The 24488-nt window shown below is 34.9% G+C and overlaps 2 protein-coding genes across 5 annotated transcripts in view; one reads left to right on the top strand and one right to left on the bottom strand.

The window, feature by feature from the left end:
- The first annotated feature begins 253 nt into the window (after nucleotides 1–253).
- On the top strand, nucleotides 254–23605 carry LOC124166630 (inositol polyphosphate 5-phosphatase K-like). Its single transcript, XM_046544252.1, has 11 exons — nucleotides 254–609; nucleotides 1364–1480; nucleotides 1579–1656; nucleotides 2336–2483; nucleotides 2617–2792; nucleotides 5552–5878; nucleotides 7355–7508; nucleotides 7627–7764; nucleotides 15672–15813; nucleotides 16563–16895; nucleotides 20186–23605. Exons 1-10 carry the CDS (start codon nucleotides 596–598, stop codon nucleotides 16844–16846), a joined length of 1578 nt encoding a protein of 525 aa, XP_046400208.1. The 5' UTR covers nucleotides 254–595; the 3' UTR covers nucleotides 16847–16895; nucleotides 20186–23605.
- The window catches only part of LOC124166613, a 313116-nt gene continuing 312225 nt past the window's right edge, over nucleotides 23598–24488 (bottom strand). For all 4 annotated transcript variants that reach the window (XM_046544214.1, XM_046544240.1, XM_046544224.1 and 1 more), the window contains one exon: nucleotides 23598–24488. In XM_046544214.1, coding sequence (XP_046400170.1) covers nucleotides 24373–24488 — 116 coding nt within the window. In that variant the 3' untranslated portion in view covers nucleotides 23598–24372.

Genomic DNA, 24488 nt, shown 5'->3' with positions numbered 1-24488 from the left:
AATTTTTATTAATTAATTGATTTAAAAAAATATATTTAATTAAACATTAATTAAATAATTAAAAGATATAAGTATTTAAAAAAATATTTGAGTAAAGTATAAATCCTAGAATAACTTCTCACCAGGAAAAAATAATTTAATATCAAAGGATTCATAGCAGGCATAGCCAATGTTCCCACACTAACCAAAATTGATTCCCTCTTATTTCCCGCCATATGGCGATGACATCTGAGAATCGTAATTTAAGACGAAATGGAAAGTAGTTCAGCAGGAGTATGTTGCGTTATCATTCTGCTTGTGCAATACTTATGTGAATATAAATTCACAATGCGGGAATGTTAAAGCTGGTTAAAGTGTAGAATATTCTCTCTCTAATCGCTAAGTTGTTACTCTCCAATATTGGTGTCTGCTGCGTTTTTTTCGAAGATGATCCACCTGTCGCAATCATAACCAACGTAGTTACAAGTTCAATTAACACCTTGGTTGATTATCTCAGAGATGATACCAAAGATCTACAAGGACATTTTTTGCTTGCATTTTCGGCTGTGAAATTATCGTCGTAAGAGCCACACAGAGGTCCAATATATTGACTACGATGGAGACACTGAGGTAAAAACTATTTCAAATACTCGTTTAAACCCTATTATTCGAGGCTTAAAATGTCAAATATTCGGTCGAGGGCCTACGCATCTTCATTATTTTCCCGATTCTGTCGGTTTAATGAATTCAACATCATTCTCAATGGGAAACGTAAATATTTTGCTGAAAGCATATGATAACAATATTGTTTAAACTGTCTTGAAACTGGTATGTACCTGAGTTGAAAAGTGTTCTGAAGTTATCTTTAAATTGTATAAGATTGACTGCGATATGTATAAAGTCTCTTGAACTTATGGGTATGAACCAATTGAGATTATTGCAATTCAACACAATGGCAAATGCAAGACAGTCAATGTCGAGTGATTTATAGAATGGCACCATGTCACTTACTTACTGAATTATTTGAAAATATAGAATTTGAGACATAAATTATTGATCAAGAATTTAAGACATATTATTTAAATGTCAAACCAGGTTCAAATATGTAGCGACATACCCTATGCATGGAAGTATGTAAGATTTTTTGTATTCATAATTTGACACAATGCATGCACGATTTATTACTCATTAATATCGTTATTGATGGGAAGTGTTAGGGAAATTCTAGGATGATCATAGGCTTAATGATTCTTTGTCTATCTGTGTGGGGCTCTTAAACATTTTCTTACAGAAGAAAGCAAGTCTCTTAATAGATGAATTCGATTTACCCTGAAAATTTATTATTACTTTTCTTGAAGACTGAACTGTTTCGTGATATTGACAGGCTATATATGATAACATGGAATGTTGCTACCCGTCCCCCTGAGGAGGACGTCAGCGCAATGCTCGGACTGGGAGATCAGACTGGAAACTTCAAAATTCCTGACATTTATATTATTGGGTAAGGTTGAACATAAATTTGTATCTTAAACTGGAATTTATGAAGGAGAGTGCAATCAACAGCCATTATCTTTATGCATTACTAATCTCCAATTGCAGCCTTCAGGAGGTGAAGTCTCAACCTCAAAATATGCTAATGGATGCATTATTGGGTAACCCATGGACTCAAACTTTTAGGTAAGGGATGTCTGCGTCAATGCAAAAAAAATTTATTTCATGAGATGCTCCATGGTATTTATAGGCTGATAGCATGACTTTCAAATAATTTGTTGCCGGTGTGAACCTCAGAACCGGTTCAGTTGCTCTGTAAATATGATGCTTGCTTTTGTAGTTCCTCATATACTTCTGACATGATTTCTATTAACTTCATTTAACTTGATTTATCTCCTCAAAAGTAACAATTTCTGTATAGGTAACAGCTTTTCCCTATTGCTACCTTTATTGCATATTTTTATGGGCTCATAGCCCTGTCCTAAAAAATCTAAATTGTGATCTGCTGATGATTTCCTGATGAAAATATTTGTTCATTCTGACTGTATTTATGTATTGACGTGCTTTATACACTTGCAGCTTGGACTACAATGTATCTCTTGGGCAAATAAAGTTATTATTTTTAATAACTTGGTTTTAAACATAGTTTTGAGAAGTTTCTTTTAGTTTCATTCCAGGCGGTACATACCATTGATGAAATTACGGAATAAATCCCCCAAAAATTTGTTTTAATTTTGCTTATATTGTGTAAATCAATTAATTATCATTGTTTTGGTAATCTTTGAAATTAGCCATTGAGAGCTCTCTTGTATTAATGGCTTGCATGTGTCTGAAACTTCAACAATGGAAATGATTTCATTTTCAGGGATCCCCTAGCTAAGTGTGGTTTTATAGTTGCTCGGACTATTCGTCTCCAAGGAATTGTTTTAACAGTATTTATTTTAAGAGAACATATTCTGAGGATACGAGACATAGAGACTCTCTATACAAAAACAGGCTTTGGTGGAATGTGGGTAAGTATGAAAAATGTTATGGCTTGTGTCTTGTGACTTCCTTGTGCTCTTGGATTTGATTTTCCTAAATTAAGAACATAATGTGTGCATCCTTTGATGTGTTGCTTATAGTATTCCATTTAACATTTTGTAGGGCAACAAAGGTGCCGTAAGCATAAGGTTGAGTGTAAGTGGAGTGTCGCTTTGTCTTATCAACTGCCACCTAACCCCTCATGATCACCTCCTTGCTGATAGGATCTCTGATTACAACAATATTCTAGATGATCAGGTTTTTTCTAATCAAGAGACTGCAAATATCTTCTTTCATGAGTAAGTTGGTTTAAAGCTTGTATATAAGGATAGAGAAATCCATTTTTTGGCTGAGATTTTGGTGCATGATGTATATAATGCTAAATGTTTGTGTGATAGTTACAATCATGTCTACTTGTAAGCTATTTAGAGTTGATCTTTGACAGCTGAAATATCCTGATGGCTTTAGTAATATGGAATGTGAGAATCCTCTTGAAGCAGTATAAGTAATGGATTTACCATTGCGAGAAGGTTATTTTGTATCTATGAAAGTAAAATGCTAAGTATTATTGTGACTTCCTTTGATATTTGATTGACATTTTTGGAAGGTGGTGAGGTGCACTATCCATCAGAAGTTTCACCTTGACATAAAAAGATATATCTCAATAATTTGTCCTTTTTAGATACATCTTTCTTCTATTTTTTTACCTTCAATCAGTTCAATATTTTTTCCAGTCCATTACTGTTTCTTTATAAGATAATAGAAAAGTTGTTTACAAGCGTGTTTAAGCTCTTTTACATGGGGCACATAATTTTGCAGGTTATAACTGCATTCATTTTTCATTATGGCATGCCATTGCATGAATGCACAAACTTAAGTAGGATGGGGGTTATTTGCCCTCTCACTTCCATCCATTCTCGCACGGGTTCTAGAATTTCATCAGTTTTCACGACGCAATTTTGACTTCACCTTTATACACACATCAGATTGTGCAATTACGTTCCCCATGCAAAATGAGCTTCATAATTGGTACAAATATTGGAATGAGTTGTGACTGACAAAAATTATTAAGCTGTTCATATTGTCAAAAAGAATAGGTATGAAAAAACTTCAGGCTGAACCTTTGTTAAAAAGTATATCTTCCTCTATGTAGACAACAGCTAAGTCATCCTTTTGAGAGTATACTTCATAGGTAATTTTTATAACATAGTTCAATGTAGAAATGAAAGGTAATATCTAGTGTGTATATTTTAGATTAACTACAGAAATAATTATAGGTCTGGAAAAAATTTGACTTTAAACTTCATTTAGGTTTATATGTCATTTCCCATATTATTTATTTCAATCATCAGAGCGTCGAAGAAAATTTGGATTTATTGTACAATTCCACCTCAAGAAATACCCATCTGAAAAGTTATAAAAATAGAGGATTTGGGGGGAACATGAAATTCAAGAAACAGGAAAAATTGTATATTTTTGCGTTTGAAATCTTATGGTGGTGCTATTATTGCTCATTTGATTTTTCTTTATGTTATAACTGTAAATAATCAATGTTTATTCAGTGATTATTTTCTTGAAAGTTTGCTTGCAGCAACAGCAAACTGGTTATGGTTTATAGTGTGGTTTTAGTCCGGGGCCTGAGATGCTGAACTTCATATAAATCAACATGATTATTTTGAAAACTGATTGTGTTTTATGTCCCAAAAAGCAGTGCATAAAGGTGACCCAAAGCCAAGAAAAATTAACAAGAGAACAATGAACAGTATGTCTTGAAAGAAAGGCTGTAGCAAGAGGTTGGGGAATGAGAAGGTTCCCCCCCACTCAAATTTTTAGGGAGTACATTTTTAGGATCTTATGTGATTGTGCAATCCGAAAGACCAACTGCCAAAATGCACCCTCATGCCAATGAACCTCCTCATTCATAATTTTTGGCTGAGGCATTGCATGATGGCTTAATTAATTGTTTAACCTTTTTGAGACGGTGGAGTTCTCTCCTTAGCATGACTGCTGGACTGAGCCGCAAGACTCTTTGGTCCCCTCTGTACCGAGCATTTTTGTAGGGCATTCGTTAAGCAGGGTCTCGTGAATAATCGGACACTCTCAGCATCAAACTTCCCACTACACTAACTCAGACTCCGAGGGTAGTTGGGCTACCTCCTCTCCAGGTTTATGACCCTATCAGTGGCATTTGTTTGTGGTCAATTTATGATTTGATTAAAGGTAATGAATTAGCTACATGGGAAATTGTTGCTTGCATGTAAATGGCAGACTTTGAATTGAATTCCTCATATGTTTCTCAAATTTTCAACAAAGGTCAATATTAACAGATTTAATGCGTCAACAATTTCCATGTCGATGGTTATACTGAAATTGATATATTAGTTAATACATATGGTAGAATTTCGTTTAAAAATTGTAAACATAGCTCAAAAGGCATATAATTCAATTCTAAGTTTATATTTTTGAGACAGGAACAAATATTCAATTTGTGAACTGACTGAATGAATAATTGTATGACCGCAGTCCCGTACCAACATAGAGGGGTAATATAAGACGAGGACATCCAGGTAACTGCTCCCAGATTTCGAGGGTAAAGCCTAAGCCTCACAGCCTTGGGTCCTAAAACTAAGGCTTCGCATTCCCACAACCGTCATGCAATGGGGAGAGCAAGGAAACGTTTATTTTCAGTATTCGTTCGCCTGTGCAGGAAAATTTGTGACGCAAATTTTAGGCTTTTGTCTCCCGAGTCAAGAAATGGCCTGCTGCATACTTTCCTCGTTATTGGCAAAAGGGTTAAGAGCACCTGGTGAGAAATCAGAATAACTGCTGGCTAGTTAGTAGCTATTTTTCTAAAAAATAAAATCAATTAAGTGAACTAAATAAAAAAGTACTATGTTTTATTATTTTTAGAAATTAATTATTTATTCTAACTTTTTGTGCATGAATTTTTAATATTTCATGACCTGAATAAAGAGCTAGCTATGAATTAATTTCTTTAAAAGATGACATTACTTTAATTACAGCTTGTTTTTTAAATATTTGTGTTTGTTTGTTCCAGCTATGTGTTTTGGATTGGTGACTTAAATTTTCGCCTCAAAGAAGAGGCAGGAACTGCAGAAGATATAGTCAGGAAGCTTGAAACACAGTCAAAAAATAAAAGTGGAACATGTACTGATTACAGTAAAAGATCATCTGAAAAAAGCCGAGAGTCTGTGGATGATGAGTGTGAAAGTGTGGAAAGTGAAGGAATCAGAGTGCTGTTACAGGAGGATCAATTAAGATCAGTGATGACCTCTGGAGCGGCATTCTCTGAATTAAGAGAAGAGCCAGTTACTTTCCCTCCTACGTACAAATTTTTGTTTAATACCTCGGTATATGATTTAAAGTGAGTGGAATCTATATGATTTGTAAGCTAATGCATCTGTATGTATAGGTTCTGGATGTTTCAGAAAGAATCAGCAATTATTAAGGAGGTGGTAGAGGAGATAATTTTAAGCATATTTTATGCATAAATATTGGGTTGCAACTGTTTAGTTGCTGAGTTATGGCTACGAAAACATTTTTTGGATGCACTTCCGAAGGAAAAACCATTTCCGTGGTTACCATGGAAATGGTTTTTCCTTGGTACCCAGACTTTTTGACATTTATTTACATACTTTTACTTAATATTTTATAATTTTACAGACATTTACTGAATACTCGGGATTTTTAAGGATGTTAAATATTTAAGGTCAGATTAAAGTGTTTGTTTGAAAAGTTTGAAAGGAATATGTGAAGCAATTAATGTTTGAGCTTAATTAAATATGTATATAAGCTTTGAGTGATTGTAAACAATGGGATTGTGCAATCTCACTCATTTTGAGATTAATTATTTCAGACAAATATAAATGCACATTTTTGTCCAACTTAATTATTTAATATCCTTAACATGTTCACTGCTGCTTTGGTCATAATGACCGAAACGTGTACATCATCTTCACATTGCCTCAACCATAATGACGTAATGAGTCGTTTTTTGGCCTCTTGTAGCATGCTGTTGGTCACAGCTACTTCAGTGCTGAGTATATGACATGACCAACATGGCACACATTGCCGAATACATGCCAAAAATCAAATGGAAAGGATCCAAGTATTAAAGCAAAAGGAAAAAGATAGAAATTGGGCAAAGTGGGTGAATTCGTCTAAAGATCCACAGCAGGGAGCATTTTTAAAATCCTGGAGTATTTAATAAAATGCCAAAAAAGGCTGGATACCCGAGAAAAACCATTTTCATGGTAACTACAATTTCCATCCATGAAAATATTTGCATTGCCATAGCTCAGTAACATGGGCGTACCCAGAATCAAAACTGGGGGGGGGGGGGGCAAAACTAGCTGTGGTCGTTCAAGTTGTAACTTTTTTGCACAGAAAAGGTAAATGAAACCAAAATTTTTAAGGAAATTATGAGAGCAATTTATTGGTGTATATAACTATTTGCTTGAAAAAATAATGATTTTTTAGTTTAGTTCCAATAAATATGTCCATGTATTATACTAAAATCATTTTTCATCAAAAGTAAAATTTGTTCATAACTTCTGTTTTGAACTGAATTTATTTTCGCTTATAGGGGGGAAGTTGTAGGATTTTTTTGTCCGTAAACATGGGCAGTTTATGGACAAAAGTGCTTAAAATTGTCTCCCCTACCACCTATTGAAGAACATATTTCAGATTCCTCCTGAAACACCCTGTGTAACTTAAAACTGTCAGGCTAGATATAACCTGTGACTTTTAAAAATTTTTATACTTGTTCATGTTTTGAATTTTGTTGATATCTACCCCTGTGATGTAACTTGAATTTTCTCTTTGTTTATAAACTCATTAGGCGTCGACCATCATGGACAGACCGAATATTGTACCGTGTTAATGAGAATGCCTATGAAAATCTGACTTTGGGTGCTAAGTTAATATCTTACAAGAGCCATCCACAGTACGTTCAAAGCGATCATAAGCCTGTTTCCGCTCAGTTTGACATCAAGGTGAATGGATAAACTTACACGTATACATATTTTCTCTGGTTCTAAAATATGCATTATAATGTTTGTATCTTTTACATAATTCTCTTTACTGGTTCCAATTTTTTTATGAAATCTTAAGGTTTTGAGTGACTATGAAGATCGTCTTGTTAACTTTCATCCAGTTGGCACTTGGTATTTGGATGAAGAAAACTTTGCCTCTTTTGCCATGGCTGAAGATGTGAAGCCAACTCCTTGGGACTGGATTGGTGTGTTTAAGGTAGGAATGGAATGATATATAGTTTCCATATTTTTGCTGTAATTTTATTATTATTAAGAATTTAGAAAGAATATGAGTGATTATGCTTTGTTGAGTTTGTTTTTTTATGTTAGATAATTTTTGTGGACTATAGTGTCAGCATCATTTCAGCTGTTATTTTCAGGTACTGACGACACTTGCTGCATCACAGCCAAAACATAGTCCAAAAAAATGAGCATTTGCTGAAAAATAAACCCTTGATTAGGATATTCAAGGTTCCCACTCAACCATGAAAACCTTACAACTGTGAATAAGCCGTGAATTTCGTCTACCGTGAAAAAAAAACTGGAAATAGCCGTGAATTTCGTCATGAAACCTTAAAAAATCTCTCAAAATTAATTTTAGACCTACGATTGATGGATCAAAAGAAAAATCAATGTGTCAATCATGTTTCAAGGTCAGTCACGCCTGTCCACGCATTTGTCTGCTCAGGTGTATTCTAAGCTCAATTATTGGTCCTTGTGCCATGACGACACATTGACCTTACGCATGTGGTTGGAATACCGGTAACCAAAGTGGTCATTAAATCCCGCGAAAAATCAGACTCTTCTTCACTCTTTACGCACCTGCTCCCTCCGTTCTCCCACTCACAACCATTGGCCGGCCCTGAATTTTGCTTACGATTGGTGACGTCATGAGAGATGCACTTTCACTGCTGCGTTTCCATTCACGGCATCTGTCGCATTTGGTTAATTTTTAGTTAACGTGTGGCCGGTGATTGTTTCGTGATCAAAATTTCTGCCTAAAATGGCTTATCAACTAACTGTGAATTTGACGACATTTTGACCGTGAAAACCTGGAAAAAACCGTGAATTTTATAATTTAGTTTGTGTGGGAACCCTGATATTTCCCAAGATACTTTATAAGTAGAGGTAGGCTATTTTCGTTTTTGACGAAATCGCGAAATTTCTTCAGATGATTAAAAAACACCGAGCTATCACTCGAAGATGCATTACCGCTAAAAAAAGTGGAATATTAAGCATTTCGTTTTCGCGAAATCCATACTATTTCGCGAAATCTGCCACGAAATGATTGTATTTTATCGCGAAATTTCGTCGAATGCGGCGTATGGAAGATGCCCATCAACACAATTAGATGTTTTGTAGTTTTTAACATGCCGGAAATCGATCGCGTTAATTATTTTGAAGCATAGATTTTCATTTTTAAAACTGAGACCATAAGTATCTGGTAAACCTCTCGACAATTCACTTCGCACTCAGAGAAATTCCCTCACCGTACTGAAAAGATGAATTCAAAAACGTAGAACAATTCGAGGAACGATAAAGTGATAATATTATATTACTTGCTGATTACGAGTTCCTAAATATCAGAACATCAACGAAGGTCACCATTCCAAACGCTTTTCAAAAATTCGTAAGCGCAAATTGAGCTGAAGCGAACTCACGGCAAATTAATCGGAAAAGCAGTGCTTCCTCGCACTTTCTTTTGCGGCAGTGGACAATAAACGTAGTGTCGGAATGTGATGTTCTGAAGTCCCTATCTATGTTTAAAAAAGCCATTTCAAGCCATATATTCTATCATTTACCGCGAAATGGATAATGCTGCATATTTACAGGAACAAATAATTCACTGGAAATCCCTGATGCGTATAATTACACATATGTAGTTTTTACCATATTGGGATCCAACACTAGCCCGAAAATATTTAAGTTCGACACTTTTGGGAAAGGATAATTCGATTCGTATCTAAAATAATCCAGTTTTAGTAAACATTTCCTAAATATCAGAACATCAACGAAGGTTCCCATTCCAGACAAGGCTTTTTAAAAATTCGTTAGCGCGAGTTGAGCTGAAGCGAACTCACGGCAAAACTAATCGGAAAAGCAGTGCTTCCTCGCACTTTCTCTTGCGGCAGTGGACAATAAACGTAGTGTCGGAATGTGATGTTCAGAAGTCCCTGAAAGGATTTCATTTACCAATTTATGCCTCTTTTTCTGTCTGTACTCCGCGAGGTTAGGGTTTTTGCCAATGCGTAGTGATGCGTAGCGGGCAAGCCGTCTCCCTTGTGACTGTCGCGTAGTGGGATTGCCGTCTCCCTGGTGAATGCAGGTGTCTACCGCCGCGCGCTGTTTTTCGCTTTCAAAATCGCCAGACTCATCAACACAAAGTCACGTTGGTAACTACATTGTAGCTGCATTGCATTTGGAGCATTTTTGAATTGCATCACTAGTTGAACATCGACAGAAAACAGTGACGTGGAGCTGGTGAGAGGACCCACTTCATGGTATTCGTATTGTGGAAATAACGAAAGGCAGAAAGACTGATTAATTGGGTATTCAGAAATACTTAGAGGTTGATAATGCCTAAAGTTGTGACTGTGTTTCAGAGAGTGCGAGAGTATGAGAAAGAAGGATTTTATGTGTTTGATAAAGCAAAAAAAATTATGATGTGCAAGTTTTGCAATGTCATTGTGGACTGGAGCCGGAAAGACACATGTGAGAAGCATGTCAACGCCAGAGCTTCTCATAAAGCAAATAAGGAGAGGGTGATGTCTGAGGGAGGATCAAAACGGCAGACTTCGATTTCTGAAACATTGGATGCGAGCAAACGGGCAAGGCAAGAAAAAGGACAATTCACAAAAGACACGGTGAGGGCATTTGTGAAAGCTAATATACCTTTGTTTAAAGTTGATCACCCAGCTGTTAGAGAGTGGATGGAAAAATATATTCCAGGGGCAGGTAGTCTTCCTCATTCTAAAACTTTGAGGGATGTTTATTTAAAAAACATTGGAGAGGAGGAAGAAGTAAATCTTAAAGAAGTAGTTAAAGGGAGAAAGATAGTGATTTTATGTGATGAAACCACTGACAGGAAGGGTCAGTGTGTATTTGTAGTCTTATTTAAAGTGCTTTTGCTTGAAGAAGGCAGCAAGCTTTTCATTGCTGCTTGTAAAGTGCTCCAGAGTGCCACCGCCACAGAGTGTTCTCGAGTCTTGGTGGAGACATTAGGAAAATATGGTGTGGACTATCAAAATGTACTTTCATTTACAACAGACTCTGCCCCATATATGACAAAATGTGCTGACATTATAAAAGTGCTAACGTCATCTACACTCATCCATGTCCAGTGCTGGGCACATAAACTCAATCTTGTGGGAAATATGTGGGCTATTGGACTTCCTGAACTAAATGAATGTGTTGTGAAAGCTAAAATGGCTTTTCTTAACACCAGAAAAAGGAAACATCATTATTTGAAGTATCTTGAAGACAAACATGTTACCCCAAAACTGTATCCCTCACCAGTTGCCACTAGGTGGAATGCTTGGTATTGTTCCGTTGCATATATAGATGAATATCTCCCTTACCTTGCTGATTTTTTCAAGTTTGAAATTAAGGACTCTAATGACAACAGCCCCTCTATCAGATATTTCAAGTGCCTAACTGTAGATGAACTTGCAGGTTTGAAATGCCAGGCAAAGTTTGTTGTTGAGCATTGTTCAGCCAATGTTGCACTTTTAGAGACACTGGAAGGGTCGAATTATCCTTTTTCTCATGTCCTGAGCGTTAAGTTGTTAGACCTAAAAAATGGTTTCCAATTAGTTGCTGATCGGCAGTTTCGATCAGAAACTGCTAACCTGTTGCAATCACCTGCTTGCCACTCCAGAGCTATAGAAGCACAGTTGGCAAATGTTGGAAAAGAAGCAGTGTTAAAACTTAATTCTCTTGTAGCTAATGACCCAGCAAAAGACTTCTGGGAGGCTATGGGCCAACTTTTCAATCCTAGGAACATTATTGCAAGTGGGCTGCATGTAAATCATAGTTTTGTGTCTCAGTATGTAAAAAAATTGCCCTTGCTTAGTGATCTACCCATAATTGATTTTACTGAAGCTTATTTAGCAACCAAAAAATGTGTCATTGATGCTGCAGCTACTGGCGAGGTTGACCTAATGGCTATTGTTAAGAGTCTTAGCTCTGATTATCCTAGATATGCAGAATATGCTTTTTATTGTATAAGTATTCCTGCCTCTAATGTTGACAGCGAGAGAGCATTCTCAGCGTACAGCAACATTATGTCTGATAAAAGGACATCGCTAAAACCAGAGAATATGGAGACACTAATAGAACTATATTTTTGCGAATAAAGTCAATTTTACTTATTGGCAGAATTGTGGATCGGAAAGAACCAATAATTTATTTTACTTCCTATTTCATGACTTCTATTGCTGTATTACTCAAATATGCCTTAGTGTCCTTTTCTTTAATATTACATAAAAATTTTCAAAAATATCTCTTACACTGAATGTTTTATTGTGCTTTAAATTATTTATGCTTCAACATTTTTTCACCGAAATTTCATTTATTTACCGCTTTTTTGCGACGAAATCTACCATTTTATTCACCGAAATTCAGGAATTTTATTCACCATTTTTCACCAGCTCTATTTATAAGTGATATCAGTTAGTTTTTTTTCATCACTATGAGTTTTAATTCAATATATTGAAATTGAAAGGGTTAAATGCTTGAACTAATCTCAAGTAAAGGGGAATACATTAATTACGTGAGGCGTTTGGGGGGGAAAACGGGTCGAGTGGATTCTCACCCAATCTCACGTGGGGGATATGGGGAGGGTGTCCTGGCTAGTATCACATAATTTTTTTTTCCGAAAGAAACAGTGTAAAATTACGATTTTAATAATCTTAAATACTAGTCTTAACTAATATTAAATAAAAATAATGAAACCATCAGTAAAAAATCCAGCAAAATGAAGCATTGATCAATGTATTTATACTGAAAATACGCATTTTGAAAAATCTTATGTGAGATTAGAGGGAGGGAGAGGGTTGAGCCAAATCTCATGCTATGTATGTCACTAATAGGGGAGGGGGAGTCTGAAAATTGTCAAAATCACTTCACGTGAATAATGGACAAACCTCTTAAACTGCAACTTTTGCTGTCAGCCTTGCGACAGTGAGATTTCTTCATCACAAATGATATGGTGTAGCAAGAGGCGAGTTACTCCTCCTCTATTGCTGTTTATTGCTTCTTTTGAATCTGGATGTGAATGCTGGCAGTTGCATAAGGCTGAGATGGTTTTGTGGATTTTGGGGAAGTATGTTTGAAAATTTTTCGTTATTTCATGTGAAGGGTTGCATAAGGCTGCATTGTGCTGGAGTTTGTTAATGTTGGATTCTTGTAGAAGTTTCTTCACTTCATAGGCTAGCGTTGTTTAAGGTAGGGGTTGGTTGGACAGTGATGGGGTAAGATCTTCAAGTATCCCAGAATGGCATTACATGGTAGATGTGAAATGACTCCCCATCCCTATACTGGAACTAGTGAAAAACATGATAATCAAAATATGCTAAAATATTAGTTTTTTCAATTTCTGACACATTTTTCGTATGAGAGCATATTTTTTAAATTTGCTTAGATTTATGAAAATTACAGTCCTTCTACTAAAACAAACTGAAGAGTAGAAATTACATATTATGAATCTATGTTTATGATAAGAAAGATATGAAAAAACCCCAATGCAAAGTAATGAGGAACTTGCATGGGTCGTAGATTGCTCTAAAAACTATTTTGAATAAGTCAAATGGATACATTAGCTCGCAAAAATACCTTCAGTTTCTCCATTCAACATCAAAAGAAATAAAAAAATTGCATTTAAAATCGAGAAAAATTTCTCTGAGCCGACCACTGCGCGAAGACACCCGAGCGTTGCCGAGGCCAGGCGTGACGTCATAGGTGCCTAAACAACCGTGGGGAGTAGGGAAATACGCTGAGCGCTTGGAGTAAAATTTGTTTTGAGGGAGTATTTAGCCGCTAATCGTCACTTTATTTTGTTCTGTTATTCTTGGGCAAGTTTTCCTATTGCTATTGTGCCTAGATTATTACTTGGGATATTAATAATGCGGCATCGGGATGATGAAGTACAAGCGTTTCACTTCGTGTGTTTTAGTTATCAGAAAAATGGATGATAACGTTGCCACTCGATCGAATAGTACACCTGAAATTCATCTACGTCTACATAATACCCCGCAAGCCGCCTATAAGGCGTGTGGCATAGGATGTTAGGACACCAGCCTCTTTTTTAGGACACCAAAAATTGATGCCATGACCCTCATGGAATTTGTTAAGACAAATTATTGCTATACGTTGGCGGCAAATCGAGTTGTAAAAGAAACTTGTAATACTGGAGGATAACGATCGTAAGCTGTGCTGTTGACATTAGAGTAAGATGTGCTGTTGAATTTGGCAACGCCGGATTAGCGGAGAAGGTAGTCCTATCCGTCCTACGGTACGAATTCACAGCAAAACAGTCTGCACACAATCCACATGTGAGATCGCGATCGGTTCCGCTGCCAACACACACACAAGCTACAACCTATTTCAATAATATAGGTAAATCCATAAACAATATACTAGCATATACCATAAAAATATAGCGGGAAATAGGCAAATACTCTTATCAAAAACTGGATGTCACTGTCACATTCTTATATTCATCACGTACAACTTACAATAACAGAACTCGTTATGATGAATACAACTATTTATTCACTGATTTAAACCCTTAAATTAGCCCACACAAGTGACACAGGTGACATTTCTCACTACTATTCGTTGAAATAATGGAATAACAAACTTCACACACAGTTTTTATTTCAATAGCGTGATCGTGAAATGTCGTATCTACGGTGAACAACGGAGATTAGCACGCCACTGACAATTTTTACACTACTGTTAGACATTTATCGATAGCGTAATAGCACTTTTTACAATTCAATCACGATGGAACACTGATAACTCTTGGCCGATATTTTTCAACCTTGTCAAACTTTGTGCATTACAACCACTGGCACTGTGATTATTAGCAGTAGCTTAACGGGAGACGTCACGTTGAAAATAACACTATTTTGGCACAAAAATGTTCCTAGATGTCTCCAATCAGCGAGCAAAAGTTGCATTGACTGGAATTCACCCCATAATACAAGCACAGATAGTCCTAAACGACGAATTCTCCGGTACCTACGAATAAACGGATGAAGTTATTGTATATAAAAGCTAAGCGGACATCAGTAAACATCAAAATCCTTCTTATTACATACTTAAATGAATGATATGCCGTCGATAAAATCAACTTACAATTAACGTATCCCCCTTCCAAAGGCCGTGGCTCAGACTCCTACCACAATGTTATTTAGGTATTATATAATTTTTGGTTTAACTGCTCCAGTTTTATATTTTATGCCCGTACTCAGATATTAATATTATAAATAATGCAAAATATGAGGGCTTCCAAGTCTCTATCGTCGGATATTTATCTTTAAATATAAAATAATCAACACGTCTAACAAACGAAGCTCTCACAACTGCTGGCAACTATTATAAACAATCACAACAATAGCTTCGCGTGATGTTTAGGCACCTTTGACGTCATCGAGGCTTCGTCGGCAGTGGCTTGGGGGGTGAGGTAGTTTTTCCCGCGCTTTAAAATTCGTAATATTTATCATTAAATATCTCGCGAAGGAAAACTCAGATAAACATGCGGTTTTCTTTGTTGTATTCAGAAAATAATTTTCTATCCGCCTGTGAAATAAAAAAAATTCATGCAAGTTCCCCATTATCTACGGGAAGAAAATTTGATTTAATACCTCATTGTTTGCCCTTTCTCCTAAATGAATGTAAATAATCTTGAAATAAATGAAGCACCACTGCATCAAACGTTGAAATTCAACAGCAGTATTTTTCTCTAAATTGATGAATTTAATTTTACCTGTTCATTAAATCAATTCTATACATACTAGAGCATTACCTAGTTTAGTTATTTTTTGAATTGAATAAAGTTTAGAGTTTATAATTTTCCCCTAGATAGTTGAAATGAGAGATGTGTTGTACCTTTTTTTCCAGGAAAACTTCACTAGTTTAGAGGATTATGTTACTTACGTTTATGTGCCAAAGGTAGCTACTCCAACCAAGGAAGAAACCACAGAAATAGCCGAGGAGGCTGTTGGAGAACCTGCTTGTATAGCTAGCAGAGTGGCAAAAGAAGGTGATTAACTCATTATCCAGTCTCATTGACCTTGACCTGTTAGTGCTTTAGCTAGTTCTTGAATTTGGTCTTTTACATGGCTTTCTATACATTACTAGCTGGTTTTTCACCGATTATAAGACACTTGAAAAAATCATACTTGCATATTTTGGTTACATTGGTGTTCCATTCTAGCATTCTGTATGCTCGCAAGCATTTTGTATTCAGAAAATGATATGAAACTTCCTGTTTTTGTATCTTTATCTAGACAAATTAATTTTTGAAAACCTCAATTCAATTGGTTAGATAATGTGTGCCTGAATCCATAAAGACTAATAATAAGCTAAATTTAATTGATATAGGTGTTTTTAGTTTATATTTATAGTAGTTATTAAATAACTACATATCTTAGAGTTTAACTGTTACAGTGTATATTTTCCCATTAACTGAAATAGCAAACCAAAATTTTAACAATTAACTTTGTTCAATATTTTTTTTTTATTTGATTTTTTTTGGATTCATTTTCGTGGAGAATTAGTGGGAGACTTTGTTTTGTAGACTGACTCATGACTAATGAAAATAAATCATCATTAGTGTTACTTGTTGTATTTCAATGTGCCATCAGATACCTTGACTAACTTTATTTTTGTGATAGTAAAAATATTGCTTATTCCCATCTTTTACCACGAGTGATGCACTTGAGAAAATATTTATGACCCACAATGTGATAATGCATTTATTGCAAGAATATTCTTCATGTATTGGTTCAGATGCATCAAAGACTGACAGCTGCAAATCCAGTGCTAAACCTATGAAGATGCCATCATGGATGAGGGTTGTCTTCCCTGACACATCACTGCAGTCTACTGGCACATTTCAACTTCTGTACCTGACTCAAACCTCATCAAGTGTCCTAGGCATCAGTTCTCCATTTCGGGTTGAACGTAGGGCAAACACAAAGTTGCCTGGAATGGATGATGGTATGCAAAGAACCCTTAGTCCAGGTGGAGCTTCCTCAGCACCATGTACACCATCCCGAGTCACCCTTGACTGACAGCGAGAAAGCCAGCTAAGGAGGATATCGCCATGATATACCCTAGCTGGTAAGCTGCTATTGATTCTCTTTTTTCCAGTATTAATTCTTTGATTGAACACAATATTCACACTATGGTTTTTCAATAAATTTCCAGCTAAGGAAAATTTGATCCTAGATGGTGATGATGTGAAATGAAGATACTTTTTTATCTCTCATTCCCTATAAATTTACTAAGCACAGCAATTTAATCAGTAAATATTATGGAAATGCAAAGTATTGAGCTCCTTCTAATTTATGATGTTTATTTTATCCTTGTTTTGTCCTCTCATGTGGTAAAGTTTTCGTTTAATGAAGACCATTGTTTCATGGTTGGGTAAAAAAATCAAATTAACAATAGGGTGGTTTCCTATTATTTTTTTATTGCTTTAATCGAAAGATTATTACCCCTGGAGTACGTATTTCACGCTTTTAGATTTTTAAATGAAAATATCTATTTTTCGCGATTAAATGAAAAGTGAAAATTTTCAAGCGCGCGAAAACGCGACGCTTAAGTATGAATGCCGGGAAATATCTCCGTACGTCGTATTTCTGGTTCCCCCTCCCGCCCGGTGAGTTGACCTTGAGGCGAGGCTTAGCGCTGATACGTCGCAGGATGCTAGCGGATAGCTGAGTACCTTGCTGGATGGTAGCGCATGGCTTAAAAAAGGTTTATTAATACCTTATCAAACGATGAAAACTTTCCGAACTTAGCCAGTTTTAATAGGTGATTATTAAGACATGTTTCCCTGAGCTCTGTGCCTCATGCATGCATTGGTAATCTCAGACGATGTATAACTCCTATCCTCTCGTGTAGAAACTAGGTCCCTGTGACGTCATGCGGAGTGGAATCGCATGGGCGCCAATCTGGCCTTTTTCAAATGAGGATAAAATTTGACCCTTGCCATTCGTCTAAACCGTTATTTCAAAAACCAAATAATTTGTGTATTATGAATACACTAATGGTGGGTAACGAATCGCAATCAATGCCTTTCGTTTTCTTTGATGAAGGAAACTACCCTATTGTGCTCCTAACTGCACCTCAAATTCATACCTTCAAGGGCTAAATTTTCTGGTGATGTTTATTTTGAATGGTCATCAAATACCTACACGTTTCATTCAATAAGCATTAGTTTTTTTTTACTCTTCTTTTCTCCATTTGATTTTCAAAGCATTTTACAAAATCTTAATTACCATTTTTCTTCAGTATCCTGTAGTGTTGCCTCTCAAATCCCTTTTTTGTTTTAAACTGATGGCTTAAGTGAGGCATAGTCAGCAAGCATTGGTGAGCTTCTGATATTCAAATAGTAATTGTTTTTCAGCCAAGTGGGTAATGGATTTTGCAATTAGAATGCATCCACATTTGTATCAGGTGGCTGAAAATAGTAATGGAATCACTCTTTTGAAGTATCTCAACCGTAAATACTGCCAGATGCAAGTTGAGAATCATTATCTTCTCACATATTAAAAATTGCTGGTTTAGCTTTTTGTAGAATTCAAATGTTCAAAGTGCTGAACTATTAACCGCACTAATGTTTACGAAGTCTGATACAGGTTTAAACCCGTAATTATCCATGTTCATGATAAAAATCACGAGGGGCTGTAAAGAAATTCTCCTGTTTGACCCCTGGAGGAGACACTTAATGTCTGTAGATCTATGAAACTCTTTAGAAACCTCAAAACTCATTAACGTTGTTGTTAGGCAAAAAAAGAGGCATAATAACTTGAGGAGTATGCTTGTTGTGTGCCTCACAATTCACATTCTCATTGCAATAACACCTGTAACCAGTAGCATAGCCAGGATTTTGAAATAGAGGGTTTACCAGAGATTTTGGGGCCCTTCTGGGATGCATGGGAAACACTCCTTGGCAAATGGGGTCCTCCCCTGAAAAATTTTGGGTTTTTTTAATGTTGAAAACTAGATTTTAAGGACTCAAAAACAGCAATTTTGTAGGAGTTTTCTTTATTTAGGCCATCTTTCTTGTTTTTTGGTGCCTCTTTTAAAGGCTCAAGGTGGGGAAGGGAGGAGTTGAAACGTGGAAACCTCCCCTCCATTGCTACACTACTGCCTTTAACTCTTGTACTCCTTCTATTGGGACATTATCAACCACCTTACACAAACCCTGATGTAGCGTACTCACATTTCATTTGTTCATGAGTAGAAAAAGTGTCAATAGTCAAAGAATACCATCTAGCCATTAGCTGAAGGCATGGTGGTAAATATTTGATGAAGGTATTGGAAACCTTATCACTCAACTCCTAAATTTCATTGAAGGTCGAAGTGGCTTCATCAATACATAAATAGTTTCTTATGAATGTATTAAAATTTGCGATATTTTAAAAAATTCTTTAATTTTCTTATAATTTATTTGATATTCACAAACTTGAGGACTATTAATTTCGAAATGTATCATAGTTGAAATAAAATATTTGCATTATTAAAAAATATTCATTTCTAATTTTGATGTATAGGTCAATACATATAGGAATTGATACCTTTGAAAAAAAAAGGACAAATAAATTGATAAAAGCAGTTTTTGATATGATTTGTCTATGTGAATACTGGATAAGTTTAAAAAGCTGGCTGTTCAGCCTGATTGATTCGTATCTCACAGGCAGTTGTACATTGGTTATAATTACTACTGAAATATGGAGAAGTATTTTTATTAAAATATAAAAATACGGAGGAGTCAATTCTTGAGTAATTTCACTGGGGTAAACTTTGTGCTTATTTGATGCAGCATAATTTAATGATGCCTTTGTCCTTATTGAACTATTTTCCTTAGTAATAAAGTAAAAATGAAATTTCCATTCATGATAAAAATGATTCATGGAGTTATTTGATGCTACCTTGTTGGGTTCAGTGACAAGGATTTGGCACATCACAGGCTCTATTGCCTCCAATTTTCCGTAAGAATCATAAGCTTAAATATGGAAATGGCATAGATTCTTCATTTGAAATTTGTAATTGATTTGTGGGTATGTACTTTGAATTAGCATTGTAACTGACATATGTTTGATGGGCAAAGCTTTGATCATGATCTCTTAGGCACCTATTCCTGAACTCAGGGTGGATATCTAGACTCAAAAATCTGTCTTAACGTAAGCTCACCCATGTATTAGTATAAATGATTATTTGTTCATAGTCAATTTTTCTAGTGTTTTATGATGTCTTAGCAGGTTCGTGAAGACGAGACTGGACTAATGGAGTCACATTTTTTTGTTAAATTTTTATTATACTCACTCATCCATACATTGTTTATGCATGGTAGTAATTTGTAATTTCCTTTTTTTGATATCTTAATATTCTTGTCATTTCAGGCTAAATTACCATCATTTGATGATAAAAAAAACCCCTGTGAGTTCCTTCATCCTAAGTCATTTGGTTGTTTCAATAAAAGAATGGTATTTGATTCAATGAAAGGATAGCTCCGGAATGAGCCAAAGCCATTCTTATTCTGACTTACTGTTCCACATGTAAGTGTACAAAATGGTTGAAGTTGCTGCTTAGTTATTACTTAATACATTTGTACTGTATCTTCTTTGTACACTTGATTTATTATTTTATGTAGGTATTTCTATCTCTTGATTTCTTCACTAAGTGGGTGTTTGGTCTCCACTGAGCTTACGATTTTCCTTGTGTCACTAAATTATTGTTTATATGCATATCTTGTGGGTATGTTACGTCATTCTCTGGCAATTATCTTAATAATTTTTAGAACTGAATATTCAAGCAATAATATCTCTGTCCTTCTCGAAGGTGAGATTGCGTAAAACCAGAATTTATTCTTGGGTGAGGAGTGTCTTACTTATTTATATGCCATTATGTCCTCATAGGTTTCCAATCTGATGTGGACTTGGTTAGTAACCCAATCTGGGGATCTCATTATTTGATAAATATACAGTTTCTTGCAATAAGAATGCACTCTATTGAGAGTGATGGTTCAATTCCTTGTTTAAATTCATCAAATACCACAATGGATGACAACTTATTATATTCGTAACTGTAAATAATTCTTGACATTAGTGAACTGAGTCCTTGTGCCACTGCTTTCAGAAAGTAGAACCATTCGATTCCATTAAATGTACTCAATATTTGCATAAGTATTGAATTAACTTTGTGGAATCAATAGGTAGATAATCAGTATCAGTGATTCATAGAAATTTGAGCAATTGTGTGAAAATGGGTCAGCTCTATTGTACAAACCTACTGGAAAGACCAAATTATATGCGAGTGAACACATTTCATCTTAAACTGTGATAAATCCATCAATTATTATGCCCAATTACTAGTTGAATATGTGAAATTACAGAATAAATTTGTAGACGATGGAAAGTAAAGGTCAATGGATCACATATGATTGTGTTAGCACCTGAAAGACCAGATAATATTCTCCGATACTGGAGATACAACCGTAAAAAAATCCATTGACCTCTTCTTGTATATTGCCAAACCTCATTTCTCTCCTCTGAAATTAAATGCAGAAGCAAAATATTAATCAATTCATTATTCAATCATTAAATTAATATTGTGACCTTGTTAAAGCATTTATGAACCAAAAGATAACAGGATTCAGCAATCTCTAACCAAGTTTTAAATTATTGAAAGTTTTCAAATGTTGAAAATGTAATCAAGGAACAATAATTTTAATCTTTTGTGTTTGTCCTCACTTCTTATGATTGAGTATTGGCTGTTGGTATGTTCCAGATTCTTAACTTAATGTAGAAAGAAAATGGGGTATCCATCAATTTGGAATCAATTAACTCTGTAGTTGAGCTTAGGTAATACCCAGGGGAGTAAGACGCATGGCTACTCCTCATTTTTGGAGTTATAGTTTTATATATGTATCTGCTGACTTTGGAACCCTGTGGTGGAATATCCATTTCCAAAATTTTAACAGATAGAGTGGAATTCTTGCCGAATTATTATTCAACAGTTAGATTTCATGTGACTGCTTTTTTATTTGGGATTTTTGTCATCCCAGGTTGAATTTTTCCTGTTTGAATGCTACTGTGAGATACTTACTGAGGAGTTGTCTTTGTCAAGGAAATATGCACTGTTATGATAAATTTTAAATGAAGTGCATGTTTTGCCCAAAGATATATATAGTTTTTTAGTAAAAACAAACAGTATTATCAGTGTTGTGTAAATATTTGAAGTGTGAAGTTATTGTGCTGATGTGTTGTACTTAGTGAGGTTGAAGGTTCTCTCTGGAGAATGTTGAAAAACAAAGTTTAAGTATTTGAAATATGTTAATGTTGAAGTAATTCTTGAATCCAGATGTGAAAGTCATGAAATTATTGAAGTGAGCCTGGTTACAAATTTTAAGAACAGCCCTCCATTTAATTGGGTTATTTTAAATCAAGAGAACTGCATTTTTTATTCTTTTACAGTGTTCATAATTTCATAGCACTTTTACATACTTTTCACTCTCTTGCATTAGCAATCATCAATTTCAGTTAGATATATAAATATCTGCTCAGGATATATTAGATAGTCTTTCATTTGGCCCTGTATTTTAGTCTTGCCTCGCTTTCCTTTACCTCCAAATGATTGTTATACATCACTTTCTTCCACATCACATACTCCCAATATCCATCCTGGATATCAGTATTGCTCAGGAAGATTTCTGATTACATTTAGAAAGATTTCCATTCAAACTATTTGAAGTCGAGTGTTTGCAATACAAAGAAAGTGATTTTTGTTGGTAGGATGACCCTGCAATGATTCAATTACCTACTGCATGTGTTCTGCTTAGTGTGTTTATTACACATCACAAGCTTCAATGAATTAAAAATATGTAAATGGTTGTATGGAATGAATATTACGCAAAACTTAAGCATTGCCAAGACACAGGTTTATTGCAACATTATTCTTTGATGAGTGCAATTATAGAAGTTCCTTATGAGAAATTACTGCTCAATCTAAGCTTTATAATTTTTGTGGCAGCTAAATTTTTCCCATTATATTCAGATATATTTCAGGTTTTATGTCAAGGAAATAGCTGCATAGTGATTTCAAGTTTGAAAAATCTTTCCATTAATTTGCTAGTACTTTGAGTCACTCTTATTACTGTTGCTCAACTGTAATTGTAGTGCTTGAATTCTAGACTTGTTATTGTAGAAACTTTATTTTTTTATTGAAAGTTAGTTAGCTTCAACCGTATTCATTGCTGAGTAATTTAAATTTATGAATTTTGAATACAAAATGCTGTCTCAAAATTTTCCAACTGCATCAGTTGCTTATTTGGTGTTGTTCTACTGATTGGAATGATAATTGTGGTTTTTATAAAAGTTATAGAAATATGTATTTGTTTGTGGAGAAGTATTAGATCAAAGACAATTTTTAGAAGATATGCCTAAATTTGAATGGCCTTGTTTTTAAAAATGTGGAGTAAATGTGATTTCCATGTATAGCTTTATGAATATTTATGAAATTGACTTTATTTGCATATCACTACAATAGGGGAATACACTTATCTAATTTTCAATCAGCGTTTATATAATTTTCAAAATAATGTGTTAAAAATTTCATAATTTTAGTGCCTTATACTGCCTATGTGGTTTTAGTATATAGCTACGTAAATAAACATTTTACGGTGAAGCCTGTTTAACTTTATGGTGTTGTGTCATTCTTGTTTTTATGCGTGTCCTTTTTCTGGTGTTAAGGTAAAACCAAATGCATTAATTTTGTTTAATTGTTTACACAATGTTAATAAAAGTAAAAATTTTGGCATAACATAATTTGATTTTATTGTAAAAGTGTTAACTTTATTTAAAGTCTATTTATAAAAAAGTCTATTTTGAAAAATAAAAAGAGTTACCTTATATATAGGTATTTACATCGTCCATGGTAAAAGTCTCCAATTCAATGTAATATTTTCATACACTAGATCCAGTTCACATTTAAAGGCACTTGGCAGGGTTATTTTCACTTGAAATATAAGGGTCCTCATTTCTGAGCACTCACTGCCATACTTCTGATTCAGTCTTAATACTGAATGTGATGTCCATTTTCTTCAACACTATATGATCAACGAATTTTTTCATTGTAACACATTCACATGTATACTAAAAATATGTCCTTCGCATAAAATTAATGCATCATTTCAACAATAATTAAATTAGACTAAACTTAATTTTATCACTCAAAAGAAATATCATGCTTATTGCACTAATCACTTTAGCATAAAGGAACAGATTTTGGTTCCCACACGTCAGTCAGAAATAATAATCAATTGGATTACTTCCTTTTTCCAATTCAGATAATAGTCTCTATCATTGCATTTATATGCCATATACCTTATGGAGTGCTCTAAACATTATTTTTGACATCCATAGTACAATTTCATCTTCAATTTCATTTTTGTCAAATATGAAAATAACTCGAGCGTTGGTCTTTTTCACTTAAGGTCTTTCTTTCACTTTGTCCATCATATAGTTTGATTTCTCAAATTATTGATGCAAAATAACCACATATGTGAGCACTAAGTTCCTCCTTTGAGCAATCAATACATCATCCCTGAGGTCAATCCACCTCTGTGGAAAAACACATTAGGGTTGCTGGAGAGTGTTGGCTCCAAAGTAGTATACACATTGCCTTCATCTGGCTTCATGTATAACC

The sequence above is a fragment of the Ischnura elegans genome, chromosome 1 (assembly GCF_921293095.1).
Source record: "Ischnura elegans chromosome 1, ioIscEleg1.1, whole genome shotgun sequence".
In the NCBI taxonomy this organism is placed as follows: domain Eukaryota; kingdom Metazoa; phylum Arthropoda; class Insecta; order Odonata; family Coenagrionidae; genus Ischnura; species Ischnura elegans.
Note: the sequence above shows the minus strand (reverse complement) of the source record. Positions and strands in the feature narration are given on the sequence as shown.

Excerpts from the sequence above, each read along its gene's own strand:
- LOC124166630 (XM_046544252.1), top strand. Across the intron at positions 1,657-2,335 it reads CCATGGACTCAAACTTTTAG|GGATCCCCTAGCTAAGTGTG; the intron begins GTAAGGGATGTC and ends TTTCATTTTCAG. Across the intron at positions 5,879-7,354 it reads ACCTCGGTATATGATTTAAA|GCGTCGACCATCATGGACAG; the intron begins GTGAGTGGAATC and ends TAAACTCATTAG.